This window comes from Bolinopsis microptera, chromosome 2 (genome assembly GCF_026151205.1).
Source record: "Bolinopsis microptera isolate Bmic1 chromosome 2, MBARI_Bmic_1.0, whole genome shotgun sequence".
In the NCBI taxonomy this organism is placed as follows: Eukaryota; Metazoa; Ctenophora; class Tentaculata; order Lobata; family Bolinopsidae; genus Bolinopsis; species Bolinopsis microptera.
In genome coordinates this window covers 20,795,297-20,822,948 of record NC_087073.1, presented here as the reverse complement: position 1 = coordinate 20,822,948, position 27,652 = coordinate 20,795,297, and the positions used below count along the sequence as shown (strand labels likewise).

General features: G+C 38.7%; 3 protein-coding genes across 3 annotated transcripts in view; all 3 read left to right on the top strand.

The window, feature by feature from the left end:
• The window catches only part of LOC134810946 (protein phosphatase 1 regulatory subunit 16A-like), a 30,356-nt gene extending 3,594 nt beyond the window's left edge, over window positions 1–26,762 (top strand). The window contains 17 exon segments of the mRNA XM_063817641.1: window positions 3,121–3,267; window positions 4,899–5,089; window positions 5,416–5,570; window positions 6,032–6,126; window positions 6,742–6,869; window positions 7,035–7,061; window positions 7,063–7,237; window positions 7,671–7,779; window positions 8,023–8,052; window positions 13,423–13,507; window positions 13,760–13,940; window positions 14,100–14,329; window positions 14,490–14,639; window positions 24,483–24,619; window positions 25,740–25,894; window positions 25,993–26,119; window positions 26,257–26,762. Coding sequence (XP_063673711.1) covers window positions 3,132–3,267; window positions 4,899–5,089; window positions 5,416–5,570; window positions 6,032–6,126; window positions 6,742–6,869; window positions 7,035–7,061; window positions 7,063–7,237; window positions 7,671–7,779; window positions 8,023–8,052; window positions 13,423–13,507; window positions 13,760–13,940; window positions 14,100–14,329; window positions 14,490–14,639; window positions 24,483–24,619; window positions 25,740–25,894; window positions 25,993–26,119; window positions 26,257–26,272 — 2,127 coding nt within the window. The 5' untranslated portion in view covers window positions 3,121–3,131 and the 3' untranslated portion in view covers window positions 26,273–26,762.
• On the top strand, window positions 17,609–19,086 carry LOC134811741 (legumain-like). The gene has a single exon (XM_063818786.1). It carries the CDS (start codon window positions 17,687–17,689, stop codon window positions 18,992–18,994), a length of 1,308 nt encoding a protein of 435 aa, XP_063674856.1. The 5' UTR covers window positions 17,609–17,686; the 3' UTR covers window positions 18,995–19,086.
• On the top strand, window positions 22,100–23,715 carry LOC134811745 (legumain-like). The gene has a single exon (XM_063818790.1). The coding sequence runs from the start codon at window positions 22,168–22,170 to the stop codon at window positions 23,482–23,484; it is 1,317 nt and encodes a 438-aa protein (XP_063674860.1). The 5' UTR covers window positions 22,100–22,167; the 3' UTR covers window positions 23,485–23,715.
• Window positions 26,763–27,652: the final 890 nt, after the last annotated feature.

The window sequence follows — 27,652 nt, the reverse complement described above, 5'->3', positions numbered from 1 at the left end:
TATGTAAAACTTGTGTATTCAAATACGAGATAATCGCTCCACGTTATAGTTCTTGTCTGATTCTATCATGCCGACTGTAGAATGTAGATAGGAATGATTGGATTAGAATAGTATCAGATCCTTTCATTGCGTTCACAGCATGTTTCATCACAATATTATTATTCAGCTCGATAGTCGACATCTTCGCCTGATGACCCCCGTAACAAGCCACACCATCACCTACCCAATATAAAACCAGGCAGAGCACCGCACCATGTTTCTCTATTCGCTAAACTCAAGTACTGCAGTCACCTGATGTATTGTAAATCTACCGAAAGGTGCGTATTGTTCTCCGTTTGCACGTCACGTATCGGGAATTAAAGGCGTCGACTGTGACATGCGGAATGTTTGGAAGGTTTGCAATGTGAATCTTAGCTGGCTGCACCCCTTCACTGTGACCGCATTTAGTGCTTTTTCTTTGTTGCGAAAGCCGGCCACGATGGATTTAATGTTTTTATGATGGATTATCATTCGATGACACCCGCTTGCGAAGTTATTTTCTTCCACAAAGTGCTATCTGTGAACACCAAAAACAGCTTCTTCAACGAAGTAAAATGAATTCTCTTAGCTGAGTTATTCACGGAATTTATTATTCACCATTATAAGATGACACGTTATTTTTTCCGCTCTGTTTGTTTTCCTCTATCTTTTTCCATCTAAATTTTTCTCTATCCTTTTCTCTTTATTTAGTTATATCTTATACGATATCTTTGCCGCATAAGAGCGGGGTAGTGAATACTGTGGTTTGTTTAATCGTTTCGTTTATACGTATACTCTATATCATACTTTGATTTATTTCCATACTGAAATCAACAGGATTGCTTCATAGAATCGCACCGTTTAAGATTAGCATAAATTATGACGGAACCGCTACATTAGAAACCACCGCTCTGTAACGTCAAGTTTCTTCATTATTATAAGCGTCCCCTGTTTTAGTCCATTACTTCATTGTAACACCACGCTACAACAAAACTTTTGTGTTTGCGTGGTAGAGAGCACAATAATAGTGCTCCTTTATAATAATAGTGCTCCTTTATAATAATAGCGCTCCTTTATTTACTTTTGTCGACACTTCACTATTTTTGTCGTGTTTACGTTGCTGTACTGAGCTGCTATACAGACTACACCATGTTCCTTGGGTATTATATAATAGAACTGCCAATACTTGAAGATAATTCCATGATTTGATTCGCAGATGTGGCTACTATATAATAATGGTGATAATCTGTTTCACAGATCTACCATCATCATTGGCACTCTGCAATATATCTGGGGCGCTAATTTGTTTGATTCAGATAATTGTCAGAGTGTCCTGCTACATTAACGTAGAGCTGTTTCGTGCCAGAGTAAAAGATGCCCGAATATCTAGCAGTGTGATGATAAGATGGTATTTGTCTGAGCTTGCTGTATCCAGTACTACAGCTACAACTAGTACTGCTATATATTGTTATTTGTTAATTGTTGTCGGTCCAGAAACAAGCTGTAGACTGTAGAGAACCCCTCTCGTATATATAATATAATAACTCCCATATATTCAGCTGCAGTGACCCGGTTGATTATCAGTATTGAGTTTCATTTTGATCAGTCAGGTCTCCTGGACCACCACCACCATCACCACACTGTGTCACCCACTCTCTCTCTCTCTCTCTCTCTCTCTCTCTCTCTCTCTCTCTGCCTCTCTGGATTACATCTCGTCATGTAAAACCCATAAGTTGTCACCTCTGTGTATACTTGTTGTGCAATGTGGTAACTTGTCATTGTTATATACAACTTGTCTTGTTGAGATTTACTTTTCGTCTGAAACGTCAATAGGTCACTCGAGCGCTAATTTCATCTTGTCATGAAATTATACAGACCTTAAGTCATCCTGTTGGATATCCAACTGACTTGTTCCCGCCATTTAACCACTTCTGAATTAGACTCCAATAATAGGTGTTCCAGCTGGCCTCTGCCATGTATGCTATATATTGCTGTTGCTTTGGCTAGTACTCTTTTGTTATGGATTGTATAATAGTATAATAGTATAATGGTTGCAGGCTCAAAATACAACTCTTTGTTAGATCCGAATAAGGTTTATGTGGTGATGACGTGAAGGTGCCTTTTCAAAAGATATCGGATGTCATCCCTCGATCATATATCGTTTCTTTGCATATATAGAAGTGCCGTTTTCTGATGAGTCTTTGTAAATTATCACATTATTAGCGAGGGTCTACCTTTTACTAACATTATCTAAACAATGATTTAATATTGTTTAGTTTAATACTTCCATTTTATGATCGTGACAGTCGATAGCTAGATTTTTCGATAAATTTTGATTTACAGCTTCTAAGATTTCGTAACATCCTCCGAGAATTTCTACAGTACACTGCATTTTTACTACTCAAGCTCGTTTGACATGTGAACACAAAGACTTTACTATTTATATTAGTACATTGAACCAACGTACCACCTCCTTATTATACCATATGCAGTCTTTCCTGGGAAATATTCAGGGTTAAAAGATGAGCTGCTGTTAAATTAACAACATTTTTGAGAATGATAATTAATTATATCCCTGTAAAAAGTCTTAAGATATTTAAGCGGGCAGTGTAAGATATAGGGGTTAGACTGTTCACTTAAATAAGCTAGGAAGCAACGGCTCATGGGGCTTCAGTTCAACGATTAAGGTAGCAAATTACCAGGTGCGCACGCAAAGACATGGTATAAATTTATTGTAATTAATTTTGTCCATAATTCGCTCAGCTTCTTTCTGTAACATACCTTTCTATTGAAAATATTCTCGCCTAATTATCTTCGTGGGATTGGTATTCAGTATTCACGTTTGTCGTTTTCTTAGAATATCGCGATTTTTTTAATACGGGAATTTTATAATTTACGATAAGAAACCTCTTGATTGTATGGACCTTGATTCTGGCCGAGAATTGATAAATTTTTACAATCGGAAGTTTTTCGTAAATTTATTTTCGCGGCTTTCAAAAATGGGCGTTTAAATGGACGCACAAATTTGATACATTAAATAACTTGATTAAGAATATAATACAGTCTCCTCCTTTTATTTACAACATTCTCTTCTCCTCGCAGTGTCATGACCCATGTTGCTTTCCCATACTGAACTAGTCGATGAACTACCAAAGATAGTGAGTCTAAACGCGTCTGAGAGGAAAAAACTTAACGATAACCGCAGATCCGCCCAACTTGAACGCTGGAAGAAATCCCAAGAAAGTGAAGGTTATTAATTATCTAATTTAGCTTTTTAAACATAATATAATCAAATTTGTGGTGTAAATGCCATTATGAAATTTACTGTAGAGTTGGAATTGGCATTTAAATTATGTCACTTCAAATGTAACTTGTGTAATGAAACTTGTTGGCTGGGAGTTAGAAATGTGATGTACATTGAAAGTGTTGGCATTTGCATCTGCTTCACGGATAACGTGTAAATTGAAAACTGGACTTTTCCCGTGTTTTACCGTTATAAATGTTGTTGACGCTAATACTCGAAATATACCAAGCACGCCCTAGTACCACCGATTGCCAGTAGCGTCTCTACAATCAATACCCGACATGATTTTCCAAAATATCACCAAGAATAATACTGTTCTGACAGTTATTATACTAGGCCCGTTATTTTACCTTGATTCCAATATTTTCCCTACTCTGACCGACAATTTAAACACGATTCCAACCAGATTCTGATGTTAAATTATTAGGGTGTGGTGTAGACACATATCAGATAACAAACAATATCTTGAACTTCCTTTGTTTGCCATACCGCCTACTCAAAAGAAGAATTTGCGACCGCAATCGTGAATTGTCAATCCGCATACTGGTGGGAATTGTGACTGAAGCTGTATATCAAAATTAAAATGGTCACCAGTTTAATATGATATATTTAAATGGCCTGTCAAATGTTGAGAAATCTGCCTCTTCGAGTGACCACAATTTTACTCCTCAAACCTTGGCAAGGAGCTCGATTAGATTCACCAACAATAATACCATTTTTGGTGATCGCTTTTATTTTTGAAACGAGGCAAAGGAACTCGCTTTGTTTACCTCACTGCAACTACAACTATAATGAACTGAGATCACAGGTGAAGGTGTTACCCTGAATTCACTTCTTGGCTCTCCCTGAGAAAAGTTGAGACAGCCATTGCGTGTCAGATCCAACAGTATTTAAGTGACGAAACCTAACTTATGCAATGTTATTATGTTATGGTGTCATAATAATGGAAACAATAGACTCAGTTATTACTTAGCACATGATAAAATAATATAGATTTTTACTTGACAGTAGGGAAGCTACTTGAGGAGTCTCTTCCCAACCAAGACATGTAAATGAAGTGAGATTAGACCGCCCAAATTCGTCTCGATGATAGAGGTTGAGGATATTTCCATCCCTTTATGAGCTCAATACAGTACATGATAGAGTCTTGTTCATTTCTTCCTCTGTATAGGGTCATATTATCTACAGTGTTACACCTCGTGCTGAATAAGAAATCCCAGATATGTAGTAAATAAGGGAATGGTATGTATTAAACAGCGGATGTTTGCAACGTGGTCGCTTTACAATAAGCATATATATTGTTAAGAAATAAGAATATATCTCTGGATATAAATCTGTCCTTTTAGTTTTACGTCAGCGTTAATTTATTCTAAATTGCGTTGTTTCAATTTTACGCACCTATGTTTTAGTACGACTGTCTGTCATGGTTGTAGTGTGTGTGAATACAGTCTACGTTGATTCAAAGTCGTTAACTTCAGCCAGTTTCGATTTTCCTCAGACACGTCTGAAAAACGTCTGCAATAAGTATCAAAACAGAATTTTCACGGTTTCATCTCTAAAAGTAAATAAATTACAGAAAATGAGGACCTCATCGAGACACAACAACACCCGAAAAAGCGGAAGAAGGAATCCCGACCGTTCTTTGACCCGGGTCTTGTGCTACTGAACTGTGCAGCTCTTGGGGATCAAGAGGGAGTTAGGAAGCTGCTAAGTGAGGGGGTTAATCCTACTGTTTACAATGTGGATAGAATAACACCTCTCCATCAGGTACCAAGTGCAGATCTTATTATAATTTAATATCCTGTTCTATTTGTCGTGAATTTTAGAAGGATTCAGATTCCAGAATATTCGCAATACATGTTGTGATATTGATTATGAATTTCAAAGGATTCTCTTTCCAGAGTATTCGCAATATATCCTATGATATTAATTGCGAATTTTAGAGGATTCAGATTCCAGAGTATTCGCACCTAATTTGGCCCACACTGTATCATATTACATGTTACCTACTACTAGTTTTGAACTATAATTCTGGACTTATACGGTATACCGTGCAGTGGTTACTCTTTATTGAACCTTACATCTCCCATCAGAGTTGTTTAGAAAACGACGAGGAGATAACGGAGTTGCTAATTGAAGCAGGATGTGATATTGACAGTTTAGATAATGAGCTGTGGACTCCGCTCCACGCTGCTGTATCCCTCGCTAACTACGAATGTGTCGACCTCCTTCTTAAACACAACGCCAAGTTAGCCAACATTTTAAATGTCTGCCGGAGTAAAAGCTTTAAATAGCTGAATGTACAAATATGCATGTCTTTTAAATTAATATCCGATGAAGTGTTATCAAGCTTGTTAGTATTTACAATATAACCACACAGGTTCCTACACTGGTGACAACACTCACCTTAGTCACCTGATTACAACACTCACCTGGTTGCAACACTCACCTTAGTCACCTGATTACAACACTCACCTGGTTGTAACACTCACCTTAGTCACCTGGTTGCAACACTCACCTGGTTGCAACACTCACCTGGTTGCAACACTCACCTGGTTGCAACACTCACCTGGTTACAATACTTACCTGTTAGTGTTTACAACACTCACCTATCCTCACCACCTACTCACCTGCTGCCCAATTAATTTTCTTCTCAGTCGCCTCACAGACTCACAGTCCACTCCAGATAATTGACATAAATCTTACCAGTCAGCTAAGTCCGAATGTTGACGGACAGTTACCTCTGGACCTGTGCGAAGACAAACTTATCCTAGAGCTGATAGATCGAGATCTAATAGAGAAGGGTAAGATTCATTGCTGTTTCCTAAGATGTTGTTAGGAGTGGCAAAAGTTGTGAGGCTTCCTAACAATGATTACATCTTTTACAGATAACGGCAGTAATATTCAGATATTATAGTAGTTCAAATTTATTTCGCTTAAATTATGCATCTTACTATATATATAAAGCGAGACTTTATACCTTCAACACTACTATATAACAAATAATTTGAGAATTGATGTAAATAAATGATGCAAAGAATTGCGAGGATCTAGTCACAACCGCTTTTTTATTGTGTAGAAGTTCAGCAATGAAATATATTATATATATATATATATATCGTCTCGCTTTATATATAGTAAGATGCATATATATATATATTATACGGCACCAACTTTAACACGACTTTTTTGACTGGTTCAAATGTTTAATGGCCTTTAAATCAGCACGAAAAAATAAACAAAATTTAGTGCCCAAAATTTGGACCCCCAAGAGGTGTCAAAAACGCGGATTAAATAGGTAATAATTATTATATATTAGTCTCTTGATTTTTGACACCACTTTAGGGTTAGACGGGTTCCTGCTAGTTACATTAGTTAATAAACAGGCCAAATTTAAGTTTGACCATCTTTCTCCCTAGGGATTACAGAAAAAGACTTGGCTGAAGCCCGGACAAGTCAAGAAACAAAGTTTTTCAACGAAGTCAGACAATTGTTGGAGCACGGTGGTAATCCAAACTTTCAGCTTCTTGATAACGATGCAACTCTGGTCAGTATGAAACCATCGACTAGTAGTAGTATACAACAAATCATAATCTACCAAAATCTTTAGATCTCCATATTTCACATTTTCCTACCTTTCTCGTTAGTTCCACACTTTTTCCCAACCCGATCTCTACTTCCAAACACAAGTTAATGACGTGTCCTCCGTCAGCTACACGTGGCAGCAGCTAATGGCTATGTCGAAGGTCGCCCTCTACATCCTCTCCAAGTCTGGCAAGGTAGATATACAAGATATCGACGGTTGGACACCCCTCCATGCAGCAGCTTTCTGGGATGAAGTTGACATTATAGAACTACTCGGAGCACACGGTGCTGACTTCAAAATTAGGACTTTTAGCGGAGAGCGTCCGGCCGGTGCGTTTTTATTGAATTTTTACTGGAAATCTAGAATTTAACAAGTACGTTATCGTCTGTCGCACACAGGGACAAAAGGAAATCGCGGCATGTACGGAATCGCGATTTTTCCCATTAAGGTATTTTAAAATATAAACTGAAGTCCTTGTACTGCAGTATACAGTGTCATGATTATATTATTATTCGGTCATTCAGTAACGAATTGTAACGAGGTCCGCTGAATATTAGCAAAACTTTTTATAAGAGCGATTGAATAGACAAAAATAGCGACAGTAATATCTTTATCAATCGAATGAGACCTGCACTGGCGTCCAGAAATAGATTTATCAACTGTGTCATCTGTAAATGAACCATATAATAAAGCAAATCCAAACTTAAAATTTGTTTGAATTTCGTTCCTTCACATCAACACCTAGTCCCTTCTTCTCAACAGATCTCACGGAAGATGAGGACATCAAGAATTTGTTACAGCGGTTATCGGAGAGGAGTGAGCTGATGAAGAAACATCCTGGAGGTGCTCTTAGACCTTCCAGTGTCAGAGGGTAAGAAACAGCACATTTTTGTGATTTTTGTGAATATTCTGATCATAACTTTGAGTTGCAGACAACATAATATCGGGGGTTTCTAATCGCTTCTTCGTGGTACTATGTTGGGTTGTTAATCTATTCGCTGTCGATTGCTTTGATTATAACCGACCAATCGGCAATCAAGAATAGTAACTGCTAAGTTGCGATGATTACATTTGGTTGATAAAAAGAGAAATAAATTACACGATTTAATCCTAGAAAGGGGCTATTAAGAAGTTCCAGTTCTGGGTACGTTACTAGCAGCCCATTGTTTGCACGAATGATCTCTCTGGGAATTGCCGTTAAATTTGCGTGCATTTTTCTTGTTCGCTTAAATATGAAATTTCTAGTGCATGTTTCTTTATTCTTTGATCCTTTTCAAACGGGACGTGGGTTATTCTTAGCTTACATTTTTTATGCACGTTCATTTACTAAATGAGTGTTGCACGAACTCCTTAAATCGCTCATTGTTTTACCATCTAGTTCTAAAGAAAGTAGAGACATATTAAAGCTTCAGTTTAATCTCACATATCATATCCCCGTCGTGTTTCATTTTAATAGGCCAAGCCGGCGCCATTTTCCATTTCTACTGAATGTGCATTATGCAATCAGTTTTTCGTGGCAAGTACAAGAAATGTATTGGACATTTTACTGAGGACGTCATTTTCTCCTAATAATAGGTTGCTATCAAATGAAAGCTCTCCGCACTAAGCTGAAAAGAAACTTGTCAAAACCTCCCAATTATTTCCTACTGAGAGTAAGAAGACATTAAAATGCAAATTCTGAAAATAAATTAATCAAAATCAGTGACAGTAGATCGCATGAGTGAGTTCAGTTACGGTAGAATGACAGGATCTGACATATTGAACAGAAATTGCTAGGTAAAAATGCCCACCAATGGTAAGCAAGCCCCGCCAAATAATGTTGTCAATCAATCACAAAGAAGATTCAGTATCTAGACAGAGTGTAGCGTTCATTATGCCGAAATTACGAGTGATTAGTATTTTAGGAACTGCGACAAAATCGATTTTTGATCACAGCACATTATGAGATTTAATACGATTTTATCGTTTTTACACTGTATACCTGAGTAGTCAGTACCATATTAGACCAATAAGTAATCTACCATTTATTACAACTATACGATTAATATGGGAGTTTACTGACGTGCGCCGCGCGGATGATGTGGTTTGCGGAGGATGATGTGGTTTGCGGAGGAAGATGTGGTTAATGTCGGTTACCATTCCACATTATCAAGATACAGCATCCTCTGACTTGCTCAGTTCTCGCTCTCTCTCTCTAGCTCTTTAGCTCTCTCGCTTTTTCTCCCTTAACTGCAAAATAGTCTCTGGTTTTGAAACAGTTTTGACTATATTAGGGTACTCTCTCACTAACCTGGCCTCGGAGCATTAGACACTCGTCATTCCGACTACCCTCTTATTAACATTCTTTGTATTTGAACATTCTGACTATTTATCCTGTCACTAAACTTACCATACGATGCGTCAGTGCAGCTCTGATCATACATTTCGTTGTGCTCATGAATTAATTCGTCAACAAATTGATTTTGTCACTGTTCGTTCATTGCACGTCCCGACTTGAGCCATTTTATAGCAATTTCTAGAAGCTTGGGAACTTCATTCCTTTCTCGGAAATATGGAGATCTGACAATTTTGGTGGATTATGATTTGTTTTACAGACGATGGTTTAATATTGACCAGATTTGCGTCGTTATCAACTTATCAAGAAGGTGAAAGTTTGGATTAACACCGTGCTCCAAAAATTGTCTGACTTCGTTGAAAAACTTTGTTTCTTGATTTGTCCGGGGTTCAGCCAAGTCTTTTTCTGTGATCCCTAGAGAGAAATATGGTCAAACTTAAAACTGACCTGTTTACTAACTTATGCTATGTACATATAATTCAAGCGGAAGAAACTTGAACTACTATAATATCTGAATAGTCAAGAGTTTAAATTCCCAAATAGTCAGACTGAGCAGGTTGAGCTGTAGTAAAACACAGTACTGAGGTGTTAAAACATTTTCATTACTATCTTCAGTAACATCCTGAATCAGAAACTCGGTTAATATCAGTTCCTACAAAGTGTAACATTGGAAATGAAATGACACAACTAAAAACGATATGAATATTTTTTTTAAAAAAACATAACTCTTGTGCCCCAATGCAATAGAAAACATTTAAGATAAATCCAATAATGGAATCCCAAACGGGTCCACGGCATTGAGCCCCAATGGACGTATAGTTCTTAGTTTCTGAATATAACGGTGTTCATCCACTTCTAGAGTTCTTGGGCTACTATTACTGAGAATTGACACTTTATAAGCCGGGTTGAAATTGTCACGTTGTTTCATGTTATGAACTTCTACAAGGTGTTTACCCAAGCTGAATCCGTCGTCGTTTTCTTCAGGGACAAACGTATTGTCCGAAATGAGTTTGTAGTAATGGGCGCGATGTTCGTTTACTCGTGCCCTGAGGGGCTGCACCGTTCTTCCTACATAATGAATAGTACTGTTATCTGTAAAAGATATAACCATTGTTAGGAACTAGGAAGCCTCACAACTTTTGCCACTCCTAACAACATCTTAGGAAACAGCAATGAAGCTTACCCGTCTTGATTAGATCTCGATCTATCAGCTGTAGAATAAGTTTGTCTTCGCACAGGTCCAGAGGTAACTGTCCGTCAACATTCGGACTTAGCTGACTGGTAAGATCCTGGATTAGACTAGAAACTTCTGCGATTCCTCATTACTAGAGATATGTCAACATCAACATTCAACAACCGCCTAGCAATCGCTTATATAAAGTAAAATCACAGTTAGCCAATTATTTAATCAACTAATCATTTGAAAATGATTTTGTGAGAGAAAAATTGTTTAGTTAAAACAGGAACCTTCTGTTTTAACTAACAGTTTTTACTTTTACAGCAGGAGATATACAAAAATAAGCCTAGCAATCGATAAGCAAAAGGTAGTTGGCATTCATTTTAAAAATTTGGTCTTCATGACTACCAAATTTTTCTCACTTTTCAATATGAATACAATTCACTCTGCAATATTATAATACTATGTAATTACTAAATCTGCTGGAATCTGGAACCAGCTCTGGAGGAGGCGATCGTAAACCGTTAAAGATCAAAATCTCAACAATTTAACTGGATGAATCAAATTGTTGAACTTACAGTCACTCAGCAATAAGACTAAGACGCGCCCGTAAAGAGGAATGTTATGAGCTTGCAAGTGTTTTAGAAATTTGTCAGATTGTGTAGGTTGTAGCAAACATGCAGGATGTTAACCAATCCCTGCAGAGTTCACCAGAGGGATTCAATTAGACATTATCTGTAACGGTGGACGTATCATTTTAAAAAGCTAAAGTAGGTGCTCCAAAATCAACTAAACATGCCGAGTTAAAGTAATGATTCAAGGGATAATATCCGGTAGTAGAGACTAGGTAGCGTAGGACAAGTGAAACTACTGTTTAGGAGGAAAGTGAAACGCAAGCTTTCAGTGTGCTACACTTTCATCAGGCTTTAATTATTTGTTATATAGTAGTGTTGAAAGTATTGTTACTATATAACCAATAATTTGAGCCTGATGAAAGTGTAGCACACTGAAAGCTTGCGTTTCCTCCTAAACAGTAGTTTCACTTGTCCTACGCTACCTAGTCTCTACTACCGGATATTATCCCTTGAATCATTATCTTATCATGAGACTGATAAACAGCGAACCTCTCCAGGATCTCATGCCGAGTTAAAGTTTATTAAAGATCGCTTTCTTTCATTTTAGCACAAAATCCTGATGCACGGAACTTCCAATAACCAAAATGCTAAATTGAGTTTAAATAACTGTTTCATTTGCTCCACGTTGTAGGAACTCACTTGTGAGAATACAACTAATTTGAACACGTTTTCCAGAGGAAAACTATCCGTCTGAAGAAATAATCAACTTATGAGACTTCTTTTTATTTCGTTTGTAGTGTATACTATAATTATACACTTATAGTATACACTGCACTATACACTGTATACTGCTGTTATCTCCGAGGTAGAGCTTTGTGTCCAAGTGGTCAATCTGTTTGCCGAATTGGCAGTCTTTAAATTGGATTCCACGCAGTTTTCGAGTTGGTTCACAAATGTATAGAATTGTATGAACTGCAATGTATATCGTCCATGAAACGATTAGTTTCAGAAGGCTTTCCGTTAGTGGTTTATTGTAGTGACCTGTACCAATTAAAGGATATAACCATTATGGAGTACGTCTAGCTATATTGTCTTTAGTTATACTCCTTCAGTGTATATTCCTCTAAACCCTCGAACCACTCTATATAACCTAGCAATTAATAGGCCACTACGTCGACTCACTTCGAGACCCAACTTGTGCTTTCCGTACGGGAGGGGCGGCGGTTAAGGGGAGATACGGGGTGTATCTCCCCGGTGGTGTAAGCGTCATGGGTATTGCAGCAGTGTGAGTATTCGAATTCGTCGATTTTTTAACAGTATCTAAAGACAAACTGATGAATTTTAAATCGTACGTGAATACTTAAAAGCAAAGAGTAATATCTACAATGGACCAAAGATTTTGAATCTAGCCATCTTCGTCGATATTTCCATATTTTTGTTTGACAATTACCCGTTAATAGGTTGAAACGATGCTGTTCCGTTTAAATGTTCACATCCCGTGTAGATCTGCACATTTTCCTGGCAACCATTGGTCCATCTCCTGAAGCAATGTTGTACTAAAGTTCTAGATTGAAATATGTTTGGATAGACAGTTGAGTTTTAGACTTAGCCGTGAATTTAAACGTATCTCACCATCAGCTGTAGTAGTGTGACTGGTTTTTATACACAGCTGTATTTTAACAGTTCCTCAAAAAAACCTCCAAGTATAACCGCACCCTCACGAGTATTTACTATTTACCCACCTCCCTCCCACTGAACCGCCGCCAAATAGCATTACATTTTTAATCTAGTTATTAAGCTACTTATGGGTAATGGGTTACATCTTGGCGATGACTACTGCCAAGCTTTGATGAAATGGATCATTTAACGAAATTTTGCTACCAATATTTAAATATAGCTTAATTACAAAATATTCATTTTATTTCATATGATGGCTTTTACTTTGCTTATACCTCCCCTTGTGTAGCTGAACTCGTCACGCTGCTGCCGCGCCTTTTTCCCTTTTTCTACTGTAGATTTGGTGATCTTTCAGTTTCAGTTAGCCTTAATTACTAGAAAATTGGCACCATTACCCTTTAAATGTTTGTAGCCACATCACGAGCACCGCGACCGATATCAAGATTACTTATTTCGGACCATATAACTTAAAGATTTCTATTGGGTATCGGTTTCGACGTGAATATGACTCAATAAATTTCTCTCAATTCTCAGTGCTTCAATGTAATCAATCATTCATTTTAAATTTATTGATCGAATTCTTATCAGTGAACAGGGACAGAATTGCATAAGTTACCGAACATTTTCTGCATTCTAATTTTCTTCACTTGTATGCGTAATAACTAGATGGTCCAGCTCTGATTCAATGTATTTAACTGTGTATTTAATTGTGTAATGAATTGTGTGATTAATTGTGTAATTAAAACCCAGGCGGCTAGTGAGTCGCATGACCACTGGCGAGAGAGAGGACAAAAGACGTGAGAGTGCTGAACTACACAACGTGTTTGTGGAACAGGTTAGTGAAACGCAGGATCCCATGAAAGCTTCTAGACTCAGTCGAGTTTGAGATTCATGGGCATTTACTTCACGACTCACGAGTGACGATTCTAATTATATTTAATCTTGATAAGTTAAATGTGAATGATGACTCAGCAACTCGTCAATTTCAAATGTGGAGTATATTAAGCTTAAAAAGTTAATACATTTTATGCAACTAGTGTCTATATACCTTGTTCCTGATCATGACAGTTGACACATTCTTTTGCAGATTGAACAGGACGCGTCTAAGCGACCCGACTCGTGGAGGGTCCGGACAGGAAAGTACGTTAGACCCGCTCTCAGAGATCTGACATTCGACGCTCCCGCCTCCCCTGTCATTCAGGAGAAGTTAACAGACCATAACATTCCCGAGAACGAACCAAGCTGTAAAGGAATGGCAGACGTCCAAAGTTAGTATTTTACATAGATAATTAGAACTTTCGTTGGATTTTCAAGGGTTATTATACATATAATAAAGAATTTAAAGGTATACGTTTCCTTGACTGAGTTGTTTCATTTTTATTTTAAATCCTCAAACTTAATTTAACGTTAACTATAATATCTAACAGCGTCACAGCGGCCCAGCTTGGAACGAAGTGCTTCCATCTCAGAAAATAGTGAGGATTACCAGAATGGTCAGACTGAAGCCTTGTCATCCATCTGCGAGAATGGGGAGGCAAAAGACACCTCTTCAGAGTCCGAGTTAAAAGAGGCGTTGCTACCAAAACACGAGGATATTTCATTAAATGATATACATGTGACGTCATCAGATGATAAAGAAAACTCTGATATCAATCAGGTGTGGACTGGATAAAGTTACAATTTACTAATTCTTTTGAATAAATGTTGATTTAATCTCTTTTTGTCCACCTTTTATACATTGATGGTATATTGTAAAGTTAACAAACATACATGCAATTTTTAAAAGAAAATAAATGTAATGTAAACATGACCCTCAGGTGAGTGACAGTAGCATAACTGAACCACATCAGGCCCGCAGACAGGTATCCTTGGACGACCAAACATTTGAGCTGATTTCACCAAGCACTGACACCTTAGCTTCAGAAGGAGTTTGGAGCAACACTCCCCACCATGCCAACAGAAACAAGGTAAATTTAATCACATTTTTGGAAATTTTTGTCACTTTGTTCTTCTACATATCATGTTGTACAACAACAAAATAACTGGTCGTAGAGATGATTTCTTTGAGGAAATGAGTCGTAAAGAGAAAAATGTATGACAAATTCTTTAAATTAGTCAGGGGTGCATTCTATGATTACTTTCAGTTAATACAGAAAGCACTAACATGGGTCTAGAATCTAGATTGTGCCAGGATACTTCATTAAGTATGCTCCCAGTGATTTAGGTATTTAACCTTGGAATGTCGATATGTTGTTTAGATATATTATCTACTAAATTTCAAGTATTTTTAATGCGGTTCCGTTATCGTATTCTGCATTCAGCGTTGGTAGAGGCACTCCTACTTGTGATGGGCAAATTTCTGTTATCTTCAAACCGCTTCTAAGAATGAACCGCTATAATTCAGAGAAATTATTTACGGTATTCAATAATCTGTTACGTGACAAGAAATGAATTGACGTATTCCCTGTTTCTACACCCTTCAGAAGAAAACTTAAATTAAATACATTTTTTCTTCAATTACGTGTCCGATGTGGAACTGCAGTGTTACCTTGTATATAATTGTAGGTTACAACGTCGTTGAATCCATCGATTGAAAAATTGTGGTTTTTAACATGGATTTTAAGGCCCCTGAATGACCTACCTGGAGGCACCATCAGAGGCACCTGTTGCTTCTCATAGTTTTGAATGCCTTCGAGCGTTCATTTTAGTGTCCGTTCAAAATTATGTCCGTTCACGCAATGTCCGCGTCCGGTCAATTAACGTCCGATAATCAAGGTATTTATATTCACTCCTTAGTCCTTATTGATGATTAATCCGACTCCACTTTGAATGGTTAAATTTCGGACAATTTCTTTGATATCTGGCTAAAATTTCAGGTCTTAGCAACAACAAAAAAAACTTTTCATTATTAAACGTCATTTTAGAAATTTTTCTTTCAAATAAATATTAAACATTTTAAACAATTTTCATACAAGAAAAGACTCCAAATACTTTCTTTTATACATGATAGTTGTTGGAAGCGTTCAAATTACATTTTAAAAATTATACGAATAGCATTGTTCTCTGAATGATAATAAAATAAAATTTGCATTGTTAAAAATGCAATTCTCTCCCCTTCTTTTCATCTCCTTTCCTGCTGTTAAAGGCTCCATCAAACATTGAGGCGACTTGGTTAGCCACTCTTCTAAAGGTAGAGTCACCAATAGGGTCACTTGCATCACTTGGCTCCTCACTTGGGAACGCGGAGAACCAATCTGAAAAGTAATCAGAAACGTAACCTCCACTTCCAGAAACGTAGCCCCCAGAAACGTAGCTGCCCGAAACGTAGTCACCAGAAACCCAACTCCCGGTGGGATAACCATCACTTGGCGTACTCTCGGAGGCCGGTTCTGCTAGTGGCATACTCTTCTTCCTAAGTCGAGCTTCCCTCTTTTCCCGGACAATGTTCCTTCCTTGACACACCACCAAGGCACACAGTGACAACAGCAATATTCTCAACATTCTGGTACAGCGGATGATAAGCAACTAAAGCACACGAAAAGTTGTTTGGTTAAACTGGACTAACTTACTCTGGGAAGCTCTCTAATATAAACTTTGATATCCCACCCTTTTTCTATGAGGCTCGCCTTAGCCTTCTACTCGCACCTGCGCTTGGAATAAGAGTTTTCTTTAAATAGTTGTTGCAGTGACGTACATTTCCTATCCGAAGGTGCCCTCAATACCTCAAGACTTGTTGAATAAAGTACACGGTATCCGATGAGGCTGGAAGCTGCACCGCCAATCTCCATACTCCAATAGCAGCTCCTGAAATATAGAGCTAAAACATTGTTAAGCGTGAGAAGTGAAGTTTTCATGACCAAAGTTAAGTTGCTGGACAACTATACTACAACTACTCTTTCACTAACTACTATCCGCTACATCTGTCACGACATTTAGCTTCTGAAAAACGTGCCCGAATACTCTAGTTGTAGAATGCCACTCGGTTACTCGGTAGTAGGTCACATTCAAGTCACTTAAAGTCTCAGCGGTTCGGTGTGTCGCATAGCATTCTATTCATGTTATCAAATTAGTTTTTTTATTAAATAAATTAAAAATTAAATGTGACACATAGAAACTTCGAGACTTCCTATCAAGCTTCTACCTCACAGAACATGCCATAATTTGAACTATCATTATATTTATTGCTCAATTTGAAGTAATAAGTCTTTACTCATGATCCAAATTATAATTATCTAGAAACTTCGTTATTAGTTCAGGAATTTTACATGATAGGTCACATACAGTAGAAAAAAAACGTTGACAATATAGGACAGCAAGCTGCAAGATACTATGTCATCATAGTGGTTGAGTGCCAATGGATCTACCAAAATAGGTTTCTACATACAGTCGACCCCTATCTCAATATTTGTTCTTTCTATCCATCAGTCTCATACTTGGTTTGGAAAGGATTCAAATAGCTAAAAAGGATACAATAATATCAACCCAGGTTGAAGTCATTATAAAATTGATCTTAATATTTTGATCTACTCTCTTCCCGTTCTATATCTGTTAATATAACCGTACACCTGATCCAAAACATATTAAATTTAGAGCAAAGTCTCTTGAAGCCTTTCCACGAAAAATGTAACTAAAATGACAACGTTCTCATTCCAAATAATATTACACTTGTAGATAACAAATAATTATATACTGTATTCGTTATTTTCCCCGATATTTGGTAAACCGACATTCAACACCAACAATCACGAAACATCAGGAGTATACTGTATTCATGTCGGCAAAATTTGCTTTTTAAAGCAAATATAACTTTATCAAATACTTAGATAACCGCGATGTTAGAAATTGTGCATTTAATGAAATTACCGGAACTGGAAGTCAAGTTTTCCTAAGTTCAGTCACCTGATTTAAAGTGCAATCGCATGACACGACCCATACTCATAGACATGCAGCTGATATTGTAGCACACTTCCTTTCTTGCATCCTCGTCTGTGTTTGAATTTAAGAAAAACGTGACATGTTTAGGATCGCCCTGGTCGCGGCCTGTTTCCTGCTTGCAGTACAATCCCACCCTATTGAGGATCTTCTCCAGCAGCCTGAAGAAGGAGGACAGATATGGGCAGTTATTATTGCTGGGTCGAAAAATTGGTACAACTACCGGCACCAGTCTGACGTGTGTCATCTCTATCATCTTCTGACCAAAAAGCATGGGATTCCCAAGAAAAACGTCATCACCTTTATGTACAACGACATCGCCTTCAACGAAGAAAACCCGCACCAAGGAGTCATAATCAACGCTCTCCATGGTAAAGATGTGTATGAAGGTGTCATGATAGATTACATGGGAAAGGACGTAACTCCACAGCTTTTCTTGGACGTCCTAATGGGCAAAGACATGGAGTTCGGCAGCCGTAAGAGTCTAAAGAGTGGACCAAAGGACACAGTTTTCGTAAACTTTGTCGATCACGGAGGTCCTGGAGTACTCGGATTCCCCGCAGGTGAACTTCACGTTGCAGACCTGACCAAGACCCTTCAGACTATGTACATGGATAAACATTACAAACAGATGCTATGGTACGTAGAAGCTTGCTATTCCGGGTCTATGTTCGACGAGTTGAGTCCTGACATGAACATCACAGCTCACACTGCATCAAACACAAAGGAGAGCTCTTACGCTTGTGTTAAAGACGAGGAGATGGATGTGTACCTTGGAGACTGCTGGAGCCTCAACTGGATGAACAACACTGAGCAGATTTACCCTAATTTGTCAAAGGAAACTGTGGAAGAGCAATACGAGATTGTGAAGAACATGACTACCCACAGTCATGCCTCAATTTACGGTGATTTGACTTACATTTACAAGGAGCCAATCTCCGTGTTCCTCGGTCATCCTGGAAGTGCAATAGAGGTTGAGCCAGTTTCTGACTGGGACTATATTTACAAGCCTATTCCCAGCCAGGATGTGATGATGGAATATCTCAAAAGTAAAAGAGATAAGTCCTTCGATGTGGAGGAAACTGAGAAACTAGACGCAGAGATCAGGTATCACATTTTAACCGAGGGCAAGGTCCAGGAGGTTTTGGATCAGATCTCTCGCCAAGTTACTGGTTCCCGGGAGATGGATACGGTGTTCTCTAGGCATCCACAAACTATAGCTCATCCAGAGTGCAACAAAGGTGTGCTGAGTGCTTTCTTCAGCCAGTGCTACAAGATGCAGACACACCCTTACATCACCAAATATCTCTATCGTCTCACCAACCTCTGTAATGCGTACAATGTGAAGAATATCGTAAGTGCTGTCACCGACAACTGTAATTGCAACTGAAATGAACTGTATACAAAATTATCTTGAATAATGAAGAATTGAAGGACTTCTACATTTTTGTTGGGATGTTTTGTTTTGTAAGGTTTTTAAGAAAATACGTTCCGAATGATAGATAATTGTATTTTTACGATGGTTGTTGATTCTTACGTAAATTTTTACTGTCTTTTTAACGGTGTCGTACATCCGGAAAACTTGAAGTTTACTCTAGCTTTTTCTTTTTCTTTGGATCTCATATCGGTACTGAATGAGGTATAAAAATCAAAACACCTGGATCAAAATAAAACGAATTGTCGAATACTTTTAAAAAGTAAGATTTCACTAAAGTGCAATGTCTCTTCTCGCTCTATAACTCTTTTAAATAAAGTCAAACTCTGGGCCTTGGTGGCTTTTCCCTGGGAGGAACAGCTTTGCTCATGTTTTAACACATGACAGGTACTTGTACATTTAATTTTTCATTACTCTTTGCGGTTAAAGATAATCAGTTGATGTAACATAACAAAACTGAGGCTGCCAAGAAGTTTTGAGATTTGTTGTGCGGAAGAAGTATGAAGAATTAAATCACTGGATGACTTTCTCGGCCCCTGTTGGGAACCGCACGATAATATAATCTCGTGCTTTGGATTAGAAAACCTAAAACAACGTCAGGTCTATCAAGATTGCATAATATGCACTGTCACACACAACTTAATACCGGAAAAACACTCGGTTTGAAAACTGATGTATGATTAATGATTGTAACTGACTCAAAGTCAATCACAAATATATCCGTGAAGTATGTGCTTTCCAAGGAGTTCAAATTCTAGTGTGGAGTAATTAGGTTTTATCTCTAATCTAATCTAATTATATCATCTGATTACGGTCAGGATATGAGACCAGTGACCAGCCATACAGTTGAAATCGTGCAATTTTTATTTTCTCGTTTCCTTTGCTCTGCTCCAAAAAGAAGACATGTTTAGGATCGCCCTGATTGCGGCGTGTTTCTTGCTTGCAGTGCAGGGATATCATCTTGATGAGGAACTCCTCCAGCAGCCTGAAGGAGGAGGAGAGATATGGGCAGTGTTAATTGCTGGGTCCTCCAACTGGTTCAACTATCGGCACCAGTCTGATGTTTGTCATGCCTACCATTTGCTAACCAAGAAACATGGGATTCCTAGACGGAATGTCATTACGTTTATGGTCAACGACATTGCCTTCAACGGGGAAAACCCGAATCGAGGATACATTATCAATGCTCTCTCTGGTAAAGATGTGTATGAAGGTGTCATGATAGATTACATGGGGATAGACGTAACCCCACAAAATTTCTTAGACGTCTTGCTGGGTAAAGAAATGGATGTTGGCAGTCGTAAGACGCTCTTGAGTGGACCAAAGGACAAGGTCTTCGTAAACTTTGTCGATCACGGAGCCCCTGGTGTTCTTGGATTCCCCAGAGACGAACTTTACTTGGCAGATCTTACTAAGGTCCTTGATGCCATGCACAGTCAACAGAAATACAAGCAGATGTTGTGGTACGTGGAGGCCTGCTTTTCCGGCTCCATGTTCAACACGCTGGACCCTAACATGAACATCACAGCTCACACGGCTGCTAACGAGAGCGAGAGCTCCTGGGCATGTATTTGGGATGATGATATCGGGGTTTATCTGGGGGACTGCTGGAGTCTCAACTGGATGAATAACACTGAGCAGTTCTTCCCTAACTTGGTAGAGGAAACGGTGGAACAGCAGTACTTAGCTGTCAAGAATATGACTTTCGAAAGTCATACTGAAATTTTTGGTGATTTGACGCTTATTTACAAAGAGCCAATCTCCTTTTTCATGGGACATAACAGAAAGAAGACAGAGACCGAACCACTGTCTCCTCCTGCCAGGAAATACAGGTACCAGTCAACAGCTACTCCTGATGTGATGATGTATCATCTGGAGAGGAAAAGGGGGAGATGCAACAACAAGAAGGAAGCAGACAGATTGGATCAGGAGATCAAGTATCACACTTTAACCGAGGGTAAGGTCCAGGAGATATTGGATCAGATCTCTCGCCAAGTTACTGGCTCTATCACGGTCTCGAGATATGCTCAAACCATAGCTCATCCAGAGTGCAACAAAGGTGTGCTGAGTGCTTTCTTCAGCCAGTGCTACAAGATGCAGACCCACCCTTACATCACCAAATATCTCTATCGTCTCACCAACCTCTGCAATGCGTACAATGTGAAGAATATCATCAATGCTGTCACCGACAACTGTAATTGCAACTGAAATGAACTGTTTAAAAAATTATCTTGAATAATGAAGAATTGAAGGACTTCTACATTTTTGTTGGGATGTTTTGTTTTGTAAGGTTTTTAAGAAAATATGTTCCAAATGATAGATATTTGTATTTTTACGATGGTTGTTGATTCTTACGTAAATTTTTACTGTCTTTTTAACGGTGTCGTACATTTTTTTTTTCTTTGGATCTCATATCGGTACTGAATTAGGTGTCAAAATCAAAACATAGCACCTGGATCAAAATAAAACGAATTGTCGAATAATTTTTAAAAAGTTAGATTTCACTTAAGTGCAATGTCTTTTCTCGCTGTATAACTCTTTCAAATAAAGTCAAACTCTGGGCCTTGGTGGCTTTTCCCTGAGAGGAACAGCTTTGCTCATGTTTTAACACATGACAGGTACTTTTACATTTAATTTTTCATTACTCCTTGCGGTTAAAGATAATCAGTTGATGTAACATAACAAAACTGAGGCTGCCAAGAAGTTTTGAGATCTGTTGTGCGGAAGAAGTATGAAGAATTAAATCACTGGATGACTTTCTCGGCCCCTGTTGGGAACCGCACGATAATAAAATCTCGTGCTTTGGATTAGAAAACCTAAAACAACGTCAGGTCTATCAAGATTGCATAATATGCACTGTCACACACAACTTAATACCGGAAAAACACTCGGTTTGAAAACTGATGTATGATTAATGATTGTAACTGACTCAATCACAAATATATCCGTGAAGTATGTGCTATCCAAGGAGTTCAAATTGAAGTGTGGAGTAATTAGGTTTTATCTCTAATCTAATCTAATTATATCATCTGATTACGGTTAGGATATGAGACCAGTGACCAGCCATACAGTTGAAATCGTGCAATTTTTATTTTCTCGTTTCCTTTGCTCTGCTCCAAAAAGAAGACATGTTTAGGATCGCCCTGATTGCGGCGTGTTTCTTGCTTGCAGTGCAGGGATATCATCTTGATGAGGAACTCCTCCAGCAGCCTGAAGGAGGAGGAGAGATATGGGCAGTGTTAATTGCTGGGTCCTCCAACTGGTTCAACTATCGGCACCAGTCTGATGTTTGTCATGCCTACCATTTGCTAACCAAGAAACATGGGATTCCTAGACGGAATGTCATTACGTTTATGGTCAACGACATTGCCTTCAACGGGGAAAACCCGAATCGAGGATACATTATCAATGCTCTCTCTGGTAAAGATGTGTATGAAGGTGTCATGATAGATTACATGGGGATAGACGTAACCCCACAAAATTTCTTAGACGTCTTGCTGGGTAAAGAAATGGATGTTGGCAGTCGTAAGACGCTCTTGAGTGGACCAAAGGACAAGGTCTTCGTAAACTTTGTCGATCACGGAGCCCCTGGTGTTCTTGGATTCCCCAGAGACGAACTTTACTTGGCAGATCTTACTAAGGTCCTTGATGCCATGCACAGTCAACAGAAATACAAGCAGATGTTGTGGTACGTGGAGGCCTGCTTTTCCGGCTCCATGTTCAACACGCTGGACCCTAACATGAACATCACAGCTCACACGGCTGCTAACGAGAGCGAGAGCTCCTGGGCGTGTACTTGGGATGATGATATCGGGGTTTATCTGGGGGACTGCTGGAGTCTCAACTGGATGAATAACACTGAGCAGTTCTTCCCTAACTTGGTAGAGGAAACGGTGGAACAGCAGTACTTAGCTGTCAAGAATATGACTTTCGAAAGTCATACTGAAATTTTTGGTGATTTGACGCTTATTTACAAAGAGCCAATCTCCTTTTTCATGGGACATAACAGAAAGAAGACAGAGACCGAACCACTGCCTCCTCCTGCCAGGAAATACAGGTACCAGTCAACAGCTACTCCTGATGTGATGATGTATCATCTGGAGAGGAAAAGGGGGAGATGCAACAACAAGAAGGAAGCAGACAGATTGGATCAGGAGATCAAGTATCACACTTTAACCGAGGGTAAGGTCCAGGAGATATTGGATCAGATCTCTCGCCAAGTTACTGGCTCTATCACGGTCTCGAGATATGCTCAAACCATAACGGATACGGAGTGCAACAAAGGTGTGCTGAGTGCTTTCTTCAGCCAGTGCTACAAGATGCAGAACCACCCTTACATCACCAAATATCTCTATCGTCTCACCAACCTCTGCAGTGGGAACAATGTAAAGAAAATCGTCGATGTTGTGATCGACAACTGCAATAGACTTAAAATGTTATCTTGAAAGTAAATTTTGAAAAATGTGACTTTTCTCTCCGTGTTTTGATTTTCCAAGATTAAGGAGACATGCATTTAAAATGTGTGCGATATTTTATCAATTAACTAATGTTACCATCCATTGATCAAGATCAAACATTTTTTATTTTCCTTTGTTGATCAAGTTTATCTTACTTTCAGTGATATGAAAATCAGTACATCTATTAATTCAATAATTCAATTATACGTTTTGAATCAAGTTTTGTTTTATTCATAAATATCCATCCTAAATGTGAACCTCAAAATTTTGGAGCCAAGATAAACACAGATTTAGACAGCCAACAGCTTGACTAAATATATTACAGCTACAAGCTAACTTAGTTTAATTGTAATTTATCACGTCACCATATCGGACGTGCCGCCTCCCATTATTGATACTAACGACATCCTATTATACCTCTTCAGGCAGTGTGCCAGTGAAGTAAACTAGACTCACAAGGATCATTGTTTTAGGGGGTACATCTGATGTCCACGCCCTTTTCATGTATTGCTTTAGTAGCAGTTACGTAATGAGCCTGACTTAGAAGTAAACAAAAAATTAACACGGTTAGGTCAATGGCAGATCGTAGCACACTGGCATCATTGACTCAGGAATGCTAGGAATGTTGCCATGGTTACCACATGAGTACCGTGCGAAAGCTAAACACGTCTTTATAACTCTCCGTGCAGATTGTCCCTCTAAAATATCTACCATGATGTCGCTCAGCATGACGCACCTCTAAGAAAGCTTCATTGAGAGCTAAAATGTTGGTACCTTAGTTATTGCTCAGCTAAGATAGGTTATCGTGCAACTGTCGACTTATTAATAAATAACTGAAGCGCACTATGTATAAACAAAATAATGTAATGTACCAATATCTCCATCTTACTGGGGTTTTCAACTCACAATGGAATATTATCAACTCTAACCTCACCCTGTGTCCTGACCACTGACCAGTGCAAAACATTACAATTACAAAACCTCAGGACAGTGTTGTGTGTGTTAACAAGTCCTCCAACATGAGGAAGGAGAAGAGTTTTGATGACCTGGTCAGCTCGAACGAGCAGGACTTCAAAGGAGCCTCCTCTGTCACCTCCGCTGCCCAGCACCAGCCTCTCTCCAGGTACCTTTTACTTGTTTACTGTGCAGATCCTTGTTTTATGTGAGCGGGGTTATTTCAGAAAACTTTGACGGTCTACTATCCAACTCCAAGTATTCGTGGTAGTGGTACGTTGTTAGTAATAAAGTTAAATATTTCTTTTTAGTTTTTGTCGGTTGTTAGTTGTCTAGCCTGATGACTCGCTGAAGTTTGCGAGAAAGTGTCATGTTTTCACATGTCATGTGTTATGCCATGGCTGCATTTCAAATTATCGAAGGGCCCTTTGATTTGCTGCATGGAGCGATTCCGTCCTTGCATATTAATTAGCCAAGTTATGGCTGGGCAAGGGTGCAGGAAAAAGCTTAATTGCCGTGTTTTATTCTAGCTGGACTTGCTTTTTCTTTTGCTCAGGTAGGCAATATAAAGAGCGGTATTGCTTTCAATGTTAGTAATTTATGTTTTAAACACTATCCGATTACTCGGATTTTACTTCTTTCAAAGTTAAAACCAATCGATCGAAAAGTCAAGGTACCTATATATATATATGCTCTAGATCTACAGAAATACCTTGCATTCCGAAGTTTTGCAGCGTATAATCTAGAACTAGAGTCTTGGCGCCTGTACAGAAAAAGTTACTTTGACACATCGATCTTGACAGCCTTTAACACTGCTGGACATGAAGGCATCGATAAAACTCCAACAATAATGCAATGTGGAGTCATACCTCTAGATATGATACTCACTTCAATGGTGACAGCTGTCATTAAAGGGAGGCACTCGACTTCTCCATTTAAAAGTTACGCTCTTTAACGTTATAATTTGTCTCCAGTAAAATGTTACTGGGATCTCAATTGTGCAGTCAAGCAAATGTCTGTCAGACTGTAAAATGTACCATATGAATAGGGAGTCTGAATTTCAGATTTATGGAAAGGATGTTTTTAACTTACCACATACAAGTCGACCAAGCCCCGACCACATATTAAAATAGACGTAAAGATCCTATGTTTGTCATCCATAAATTTCTAATCGTAACTATGATAATAAGATGGAGTGTTCATTGTTCAGTCAATGGATGGTTTGAACCAGTGCAGCTTTTATACAATTTTATGTGATTTGTCATTTTAAATTTTCAAACAAATCTCAGGTCCACATCGTTAGTGCACAACAACGTTCCACGAGCCACGGGGCATGTAAAGCGGTACTACTCCTTCAGAGACAACATGGAAGAAAGCAACCCCCGCTACTCACCCAAACCCTCCAACAACAAGACAGCTTACAAAAACAGAAAGAAAGCCGGATGTAAGTGCTCTTCCCTTCTTACATTGTTCGATAAAATTATTAATTGCGTAATATGACAAGTTTAAGTTATTGATTGTTTAATGATTTAACATCCGCAGCGTCGGTAAGTAAGCAGAGCTCAGCGGAAGAGGACACATTAACCAACTCTGTCCAATCCTCCGGTGACGTCACCAACTCTTGTACGTCACCAACTCTTGTCTCGTTACTGTGCCTGCCTCTCCCAAGGTTTGTCTCTATTTTACCTCAAAGTCATGTCCAATAAGGTCTCTAATTTAGCTGAAAATAACAACAAGAACTGGTTGGTCATGTTGATTCTAATCTCATCCTAGACAACTCACGTTAAAAATTGTTCCCTATTTCAGGAGAAGAAATCAATAGACACCACCTGGACGGATCCCAACGGAGATGCCGGAAAAAGTGCCGCTCCCTCTCAGACGGACGCCAGTTCAGTACCGGAGAACTCCATGGCAACCCACGCTGGTTCGTTGAGCGGAGGTCAGGACGATCCTCCCAACACCGACCAAAACGGAACTGCTGCTGGGGAGAACAAAAAATCTAGAAAGTGTTGTGTAATATTGTAAAAGTGTAATATTTATTTCCACGTTTTGAAATCACATCTGTGAATGGTCCAGCTTGCACTAGAAAATATGATTGGGTACTGCCGAAGATAATGTCAAGATTTATCTGTTACAAGTCTGTATTAAATTGCTGTACTACACTTTGTGACGTAGAAGAGAGAGAGAGGGGGACTGAGAGTGAGCCGTTGCTTTTTAAAGAAATGCGATTTGCTGGAGCAATGGTGTCGGAATTTGACCACCATATACGGTCAAAATGATGAAGTACCGGGCACTGCTATGAGTGATGATAATTTTAAAGCATAGGAATTCTTCAGTAGAATGCTGTAGGAAATAAGGACAGATTTTTTTACTGTAGGCATAGCTTATTAACGAATGAATATTGATGATTTAAAATTCTTTATATTTCACGGACAAATTTCTGATTGCAATATAATAATTTATTAACATTGTGATTTCGTAACTAGTTCTAACTGTTACTACAATCTTATTCTCTGGAATGCCGGAATGGTCTCTCGATTCCTGAATACCATCCATCAAGTCTCAATAACTAGGGCTGATTATGATTAAGAGCGAGTTTATGACTTCAATAATACATTTTCCTCCTACAGCAGTCTACTGTACATGTTTTGCAAAATGAATGTTTTGAGCACATTTTTGTTAAATATAACTACTTTTGTGAAAATTAAAGTATTATTTTAATTTCTGATACAAGACGAAGACCTCGTATAATTGTTTAGTGTATGTCGGGGGGGGGGGGGGGTTGTGTATATAATAACCACTGCAATCTCCCATGAGAACCTCCCTCACCCTGTTCCCCGTAAACAAACTGAAAAGTGACATGTACTTCACTAAATACCTGTTTATCTCAGCCCAATTCCTGGCCCACTGGACACGCTAAATCGTCCCCCCTAACATATCAGCGAGCTAAACAACCCGCCGGCCGATGCGATGACTTTCGTCCACAATCATTCACATTGTTTAGTACACGATATCAGCTAAAGTAATTCAATCTTAATAAACAGGTCCTAATCCGTACGTACGCTGTTCGGTAAAAACAACTGGTAGAAAGTGTGTCCTCTTGATATCATGGTGAGATTGGATTGGTTTAAAGTATATCCACAAATCATAGTCTGGAGACTCCTAGACCCCAGTTAAGGGGGGGGGGGGGGGGGGGGGGGGC